Consider the following 8,854-nt stretch of genomic DNA (forward strand, 5'->3'; position numbering starts at 1 on the left):
CAGGGGGTGCGGGTTTGATACCTTGTTGGAGAATTAAGTTCCTACATGCTACAGCACGTGGCATGGCCAAAAAAAAAAAAAAATCTAAAGCAAAAATAACAATAACAAACCCATTACTTGTTAACCTTCACTTTCACAATAAACAGCTGTATTTTCCAAGTTAAAAAAAAATCAGTGAAAAGAATGTCATTGATTTACATTTTCACAAAGTGTGTAATGTCTGACTTAATAAAAGACAAGTGGATTCTCATATGTGCTTCACACATTAGCCCTCAAAAAGTAATGAAGTCGGGACTTCCCTGGTGGCACAGTGGTTAAGAATCCGCCTGCCAATGCAGGAGACATGGGTTTGAGCCCTGGTCCAGGAAGATCACACATGCCGTGGAGCAACTAAGCCCATGTGCCACAACTACTGAGCCTGCACTCTGGAGCCCGCAAGCCACAACTACTGAAGCCTAAGTGCCACAACTACTGAAGCCTAAGTGCCTAGAGCCTAAGCGACCGCAGTGAGAAGCCGACGCACCACAACAAAGAGTACCCCCGCTCACCACAACTAGAGAAAGCCCGTGCACAGCAATGAAGACCCAACACAGCCAAAAATAAATAAATAAATTTATTTTAAAAAAAAAAAAAGTAATGAAGTCATCACACATTACATAGGTTCTATGAAACTACACTGTACACACGAGAGTGAGAGTGGAAAAGGCAATTACCTATGTCTTAGCATTATTATGAATAGAAAGTAGTTTTGACTCTTTGAAAGGATCTTGGGATGCTGCCCTAGGCAGTAAATCTCACCCTCTTTAACTCTGTTTTACTTGATTATGAAAGAAAGAGATTCAATTCATTTTGTACCCGAATCACGTAAAGCAAAATGTGATTGATTGGCTTAGAGGAGCCTCTGAGCTTAGAATATATGACTGATATGTCTGAGGGCATTGTTTATATCATCTTAAACCAGAGATATTTTCAAGGCATAAAAATTTCAAGGGCCTCCCTGGTGGCGCAGTGGTTGAGAGTCCGCCTGCCGATGCAGGGGATACGGGTTCGTGCCCCGGTCTTGGAGGATCCCATATGCCGCGGAGCGGCTGGGCCCGTGAGCCATGGCTGCTGAGCCTGCGCATCCGGAGCCTGTGCTCCGCAACGGGAGAGGCCACAACAGTGAGAGGCCCGCGTACCACAAAAAAAAAAAAAAAAAAAAAAAAAAAAAAAAAAAAAAAAAAAAAAAAATTTCAAGACATCATGATGTCTTTTGGGCGTACTGAAACCAGAGATATTTTCAAGGCATAAAAATTTCAAGACATCATGTTGCCTTTTGGGCATACTGTAGTAGATTGGAAAGAAGTGTGGGTTTTTTTGATGAGGACCTGGATTTGGATCCCATCTTTATCATTCGAAGGCTGTATAATTTTGGTCAAGTCACTTAAGAGGATTCTGTTTTCTCATCTGCAAAATGGAGGTGGTAATAATAACAGATCTATTTCACAGGGTTGTTGTGAGAATCAAAGAAGATAATGTGAATGGGAAAGCTTGAAAAACTAAATTGTTATACAAATGTTAGTTTAGATGGACTTTTTAGTATTTTTTTATTCACTGCTTACTGAATTATATTCACTGCTTAAGAATTTTTAAAATTCTTATTGCCCCCTTTTCCTCTCTCTATTAGAATGAAGTCCAAACTGCTAAGGAGTTTATTAAAATTATAGAGCATGCAGAAAATGAGTATCAGGTAAGATGATTTGAAACTGATTTTTCTATTTCTCAGGCCTTATTTTGCTTTTAACATATTTTGTTACACTTCTCTCTCCTTTGAACATAAATATACATGTTGCTCGGTGTTAGTAAGTGTGAGACTTTGCAGACCTTCTTGCATTCTGCTTACAATCAAGGTTTTGGCATTGGAAGGTACTACAGATTTCCCCTAGTATCCCAAAGTAAAGCGTTCCTGTGAAACCTTTCCTAAGTCCAAATGGCATAAAGCAGAGAAGCAATTACCTTAGAACACATCTTGGTTTCAGGTGCACAAATAATTGAGGTACAGCACAGATGCTCACAGATGCAGTTCACAGCTCCAGCTTGCTTGATGCTGAGCTCCTGAGTGTAATTCCTGAGGAAGGAGCTTGGTGGGGTCACTGTTACTGCTCATGGTGCACCCTGCCCCTATAATAGCCTCACTGCAAAACAAATGCTGAACGCTGTTTTTGCTTTTTGCTTTGGTAAAAGCAAAGTGACATAAAGCAAACTTTGGAAACGCGGGTGATACCTGTATAGCCCTTGTTTTAGAAATAATATAGGTGGGCTTCTTAACCTGCTTCAGAGATTGGAGAAATGCTCACTAGAAGTCTTACAGCCTGTATGTCCTTAGGGGACTCAAGCATGTCCTTTGACTACATCTGGTTTCTGTTCAAGCAACTTATTTTCTATTATCTATTGCAGACAGCAATTAGTGAAAACTATCAAACAATGTCAGACACCACGTTCAAGGCCTTGCGCCGGCAACTTCCAGTTACCCGCACCAAAATCGACTGGAACAAGATACTCAGCTACAAGATTGGCAAAGAAATGCAGAATGCTTAAAGGCTGAATGTAGGATTCTTCAATACATGGAAAGAAAGGATGCAATGTGTGGTCATATGATAAATAAGTGATTTATAAACAAGAGTGATATTTTGCTAGGGCTTTCAAAGTTAACAGGTTTTCTAGCCTCATGGAATACTGTTGAACCTATAGCATTGTCTTGATTCTTTTGTGTTTTCTGCCTGGTAATTTTCTGTTTTCACTATATCTACTTGTAAATTTTCTTTTTTTAATTCTGCCACATTTAATGATGGAGAGAGATATCTATCCTGGAGTCATTTTACTGTTTAGAAAATTTTCCTAGCTATGAAGCCCTGTCACTGACTTAGACAGGTAATATGTTCAGTACTTTTCTACCCAGTCCTTCAAAGCACTTCTGGTACTTCAGTGGTTTTTACTGATCAACAGCTAAAGAGGCTATGCTACAAACTACAGCTGAATGGAAGACACATTCATCCTTCTCCCTCCAGTTGCTTTGATCATCATTTATAGCATCTCATAACTATAGTTTCAAACATTTGGATTGGGGTTTTTCAGATCCTTTTTGGAGGCAAAGGAAGTTTTCTGGAAGTTCCATTATAGCCAGCTTCTCTGGGGAAGTTGTTTTTAAATCCAAAGACTTGAACCACATTCCCTACAAATGAACATGTTTGTTTTCTTCCCTTCCATCATTGTTTCCTTCTCATCTAGTACCATTATAGTTACAGACATGCGCATTTTTAGAAGAGTTTTACCCACTTATTATTTTTTTAATATTCAAAAACTGCTGACATACTAGGGATATAGTAGAGTATAAAACTTGAAAAAATGCAGATGTTGAAGGAATAATAGGTATCTTGTGCTTTAATACTTTGTGGCAGAATTGTACTATAAGCGAATGAATCAAACAACTGTGTTAATCACAAACAAAAACTAAAAATGAACCAAAGTGAGAAGGACAACGTTCAGACAGTATCTTTCTATTGTAACCTGTTATTTAAGGGAATACTAGTGATTTGTTCTAAATAGGATGTAAAACTTTTTCCAAATTACTTCCTCAGTCCTGCCTGCCAACTCAAATGTAACTGTGATATAGCAACCCTTCCCAAGTTTATTGGCAGGTACAGCTGTGATCTCAGAATACACAGGTAACATAGATATGATATAACAACTGGTAATGGTGGATTCATTTACATTGTTTACACTTCTATGACCAGGCCTTAAGGGAAGGTCAGTTTTTTAAAAACCAAGTAGTGTCTTCCTCCAAATACATGTCAAAAGAAGGGTTTGTGTTTCAGCTTTGTTTCTGCTTGGTAATACAGTCAAGCAAGAGTTTATTTCCAAGTGACCCATTGAGCTGTGTAAGCATTTTTGTTTATTTCAAATAAAATATATTTGTATTATTTGTCATTCATACTATCCATCCATACCGCACTGTCCTCTGTATCAGGTAGTCCAATAGAAATATACCTGTTTTGTTCTTAAATTGTCTGAGTCTCTCCTTTTTGAGCCAGTCTCTTCAGCCTCTGTTCTCAAGGTAAGATATGGAACTGATCTTATTTGATGAGAATGTTCAGGGTTTCTGAAATTGGTTTCTACCTTCAACTACTATAAATTCAGTGACTATCCAAACAAAGACTGCAAAGAACAGCATTTTTTTGTTTGTTTTTTGGTGGCCATGCCATGTGGACCATAGTTTCATGACCAGGGATTGAACCCATGCCCCCTGCAGTGGGGAGCGTGGAGTCTTACCCACTGGACCACCAGAGAAGTCCTACCCCCCTTTTTTTCTTTTTTAAAGTTTGAGCAATTTCTCTATGGATCATACTGCTTTACACTCAGTGGCTACTGGTGTTTCAAAGGCTTTGTTTTGGGGTTTCCATTTCTGTCAAAAAGAAAAATCTAGTTATCTTCTCTACCTATCACTCAGAAAACAAGGCCCAAGTAATTATAGTTACTAGGTAGGAAGTAGAAGTGAAAGAATCCCTGCACCGTAAACTTGGGTAATATTTCACATCAACTTAACTCTAAATGCTGCTTTCTTTCCATATGAGTTTAACTTGCTTACAGACATGTGGGAAAGGCTTCTGTCCTGTTTCCCAAAATGGAACCAGAGGGGTTTCAGTGCTTCACCTTCCATTCAAGGCCAGTTCAAATTCCCACCCCGTTGAGGGACATTTAGGTATACTACACTATGTACTTGTAGTACAGGTTCAAGCATTCTGGCCTTTGCCTTTAACTTACTAACCCCATCAGCCTGCCCCATAGATTTCCTTAGTCCATACAGACTTTTGTAAAGACTCTTAATCTCTTGGCCATCTAAAGCCCTTGGTTTCTTATATAACTGGGAGGAAGTCAACTCTCCTTGCCAAGTCCTACACAGACCTCCTGATTTCCTTAACCTCCTTCAGCAGAGTATTTGCTTGAATTGTGTCTATTTTATCACACTGCTGAAATCAGCCTATGGTATCCTAGGGCAAAAGTTTCCCAGCCAGAGGGAGAGGAGTTTTCTGTGAGGCCTCACTCCTATATTTGAAATTTTGAAATTACACTGCTGAAATTTTGAAATTACTGCTTCATTTGTGCCTGGATGGTTGTGCTTCTGTTAGTTGCCTAGTTCTAGTGCCTGTTCTTTTTTTTTTTTAATAAATTTATTTATTTATTCATTTTTGGCTGCGTTGAGTCTTCGTTGCTGCACGCGGGCTTTCTCTAGTTGCGGCGCGCGGGCCGCTCATCACGGTGGCCTGTCTCATTTTGGAGCACGGGCTCTGGGTGCATCGCCTTCAGTAGTTGTGGCTCGCGGGCTCTAGAGCGCAGGCTCAGTAGTTGTGGCGCACGGGCTCTGTTGCTCCACAGCATGTGGGATCTTCCCGGACCAGGGCTCGAACCCGTGTCCCCTGCATTGGCAGGCGGATTCTTAACCACTGTGCCACCAGGGAAGCCCTGCCTGTTCTTTTTTATAATCTAGAACTCATCTAGATTCATGAGATACTTAGCAAAGCTTGGCACATTTTCTCCAAACTCACAAAAGACTGATACAGTCTGAATGCCAATTTATAAATTCATAATTTAAAAGATCTACCAAGCTACTTACTACTTGGGAAATCAAAGAAAGAAATTAAGACTGGTAAATATAGAACAAAACTGGCTGGTCCCATAAGATAAGCTGAGCTAACTAAAATTCTCGCTTGAACAGAGTATATATTAAAAAACAGAGTAGGGAATTCCCCGGTGGTCCAGCTGTTAGGACTGCATGCTTCCACTGCAGGGGGCACGGTTTCATTCCCTGTTCCAGGAACTAAGATTCCACAAGCTGTGCAGTGCAGCCAAAAGCAAAAAAAAAAAAAAAAAAAAAAAAAAAACAGGGTAGATCTAAGCCCTCTGAGGGCAGAAACCAAATGTATCAAAAAGCATTCTTACGTATGTTGACTCATTTACTGTGGTTATGTTCTGTAAAGTTGCCAGCAAACACTGAATTAGCACATATTGAAACATGGCTCCTAGAGGAGATACAGAGTTAGGTTCCTGCAAGCTTCTGGTCACAACATTTTTGTCAACCAATCAATACATAATCTTGGTTTATATGTTTTTATTTAAATCACCTTATTTAATATTCATTTTTATTCATTAGCAGTGAACTCACGCTGACAGCTAATGCTATCATAGGAACTTAACATGGGAGTTTTCTCTGTAAGGGACATCACAGCCTTCTTAGGAATACTAGGCAGCGTTTCAGCACTACGTAGGCTTGGGGACCATTTTAAGCAGTGAAATCAACAAAAAAGCACAAAAAACGTGACCACAAAATAGACCACGAAAAGGATTTTTATTATATGAGCCTGAAACAAGAAAGCAGGACATGGCCTTGTTCCACTTCAGCTGGGAACATGCACATTGGGCAACTCAATTTTTTTTGCCACTCTGCACATGCACAGATGACTACAAAAGTGCCGCAAATATTGATTGGGGGATTCCTATTTTTAGTGAGTAGGTGAATTTGAAAATACAAAATCTGCAAATAACGAGGCTCAGCTGTACCTGCCACAGCCATTCCTTTGGTCTGTGGTAGATTGACCAATTTCAGCATCTCAGTTTAAGGGCTGTTTCTAGTTGCCTTAAAGTACAGTCTTACCGGAATACATAAAGTTAGAGACGATTCAAACGCTGAATTGCAGAATCCAAGTAACTATAGAGTAACGAGAATTTTGAAAAAAACAGGGCTTTTAACATTCTTCTCCAAAGTATGGTTATCTTCGGAGGCTCTAGGTTTGTTCCAGTAATGTCATTGGCCAGAGTTAACTTTCAGATTGCCTTCAGTGCTTATTTAGTCCCAAACTAAAATCAACCTTACTACTTTAAAGTCAGATACTTATAAGTACAGATGGATTTGGGGAAGGCTTCAGGAAAGTGAGACTTGAGCTGGTTTGTGAAAGGTGGGAAGGAAGACCATTCTAGCCATCTAGACAGTCACATGTGAAAATAACGATTACAACTCCAAGGGAAGTGGATTTTTCCAGACGAAACTGGTTTATAGAGATTCCCTTGTAACAAAAGCCACATAACATCACATTTTCACCCATGTTTTTACTATACTACAGCTATTTGTGTATGTTTTGTGATCCAGGAGACAGGCATAATTAGAGAAGGGGGAGGTTATGTACTCAGGAATAATGGGGGCTTAGATTTGTGGATCAGAATGGAGCCAGGATATGGGGATATATGTATACATATAGCTGATTCACTGTAGTATACAGCAGAAACTAATACAACATTGTAAAGCAATTATACTCCAATAAAGATGTTAAAAAAAAAAAAAAAAAAGAATGGAGCCAGACATTCAGTTTGGGTATGGTGGGTGATTGATAGGTTTTTGAAATGGTAAGTAACAATGCAGTTCTGAGGAGTTCACTCTCTTTATATCAGGCCTCGCCAGATAACTGGGGGAGAAAAAAGATGAAATCTTTGGCTACATTCCTAGTATTTCCCCCTACTTTGAATAAGCAATTTCTAAGACAAGATTTTCCCCTGTTCTGTTTTCCCCCCTCCCTGTAGCTTTGGTTCCCACTGACATTGAATTTCCTGTTGCTAAAGCCTGTTTTTCTTGGCTTTAGTTGCTTGTTGGCCTGGGAAAAGGTACAGGGGTAGCCCAACTGGAGCATGATCTGGGTTCTGGGCATTCTTCACACTAGGTTAGACAGAGCGTGTGGCTTCCTACAGGGAATTACTTCAGAGAACAGCACCACCTTGGATATATTTGGAACTCTGGTATTTTTGTTTAAAGATTTTTTTACTGTAACTTTTATTATCTTTGCTCCATCCTAGTGTATGTGTTTTTGTTATTCAGAAGATAAATAGATGCTGAGGCTTGTTTTAGCTTTGTTCTTGTAGCCCTACCCCCTTTAGTTTGTCTTAACAGTCCGTCTTCTGAAACTTCTTTTACTTCTCTTCCTGGTACTGATGCTGTAGCTATTAACCATTTATTGCCGAACATAACAGTCTCTTGCTCTCAAGAAGCTAGTATTTTGATGACTAGGGCAACCCTTAGGTAAATACTAGTAACAATTAAAGAGTAATACAGACTGGAGTGCAATTAAGTGCCCAAATATGTGGCTTAAGCCTCTCCACATAACGAAGCCTATGTGACAGAGAAAAGTAATGACTCTTCGTCCCAGCGGAGCCCCTTGTCCCTCCCTCCCACGCGTACTCACCTTTATCAGAGACACTTGGTTCTTTCCCCCCAAACTTCTTAGCTCTTACGCCTTCCTCCAAGCGTCTGAAACCCCGAGAAGGGAAAATGGGGGAGGGAGGGGGGCGTGCCGCTCGCTTCCGTACTTGCCTGTGTCCCAGGCTGTCTGGGGGAGGTGTTAGACGAGCCGCCCCAGTCCAGCTGCAGCCGACCCAGGTCCCAGTCCCTGCCCTTTGCTCCCCTGCTTTTCAATAAGTCCCGAAGTCCTGGGAGGTGGGCGTGGGAGTAGCCCAAGCTGAGACTAGGAAGTCCTCCCGGACGGTTCAGGGGGCCCCAGGCGATAGCCACGTTCGGATTCTGGCTGGAAGCCAGGGGAGGGAGCTTGGGGTAAGGGGAGGGCCCTGAGGGAGGGGTCAGACTCCTTAGGAAAGAGTTAATGGGAAGAGGGGGAGGGGATAGGACGAAGAGACCGAAGGGAAGGCTCAGGTAGGAAAAGAACGGAGGAGGGAAGCCTGGTGGGGGGAGAAGGGAGCCTGCAGGATCAGAGGTCAGAGTTAGGGGGTTTCTCCCCTGCTGCACCCTCATCCTAGGGCCGCCAACTTCCCGCCGCGG

General features: G+C 41.1%; 1 protein-coding gene across 2 annotated transcripts in view; it reads left to right on the forward strand.

Annotated features, from left to right (window-relative positions):
- CAPZA1 (capping actin protein of muscle Z-line subunit alpha 1) overlaps positions 1–2,577 on the forward strand; it is a gene marked incomplete at both ends in the record, with an annotated part of 45,927 nt that extends 43,350 nt beyond the window's left edge. For both annotated transcript variants that reach the window (XM_079698672.1, XM_079698671.1), the window contains 2 exons: positions 1,667–1,729; positions 2,437–2,577. In XM_079698672.1, the coding sequence (XP_079554798.1) occupies positions 1,667–1,729; positions 2,437–2,577 (204 nt within the window). The remainder of the gene's footprint in view (positions 1–1,666; positions 1,730–2,436) is intronic.
- Positions 2,578–8,854: the final 6,277 nt, after the last annotated feature.

Source organism: Hyperoodon ampullatus, assembly GCF_949752795.1.
Source record: "Hyperoodon ampullatus genome assembly, chromosome: 2".
In the NCBI taxonomy this organism is placed as follows: domain Eukaryota; kingdom Metazoa; phylum Chordata; class Mammalia; order Artiodactyla; family Ziphiidae; genus Hyperoodon; species Hyperoodon ampullatus.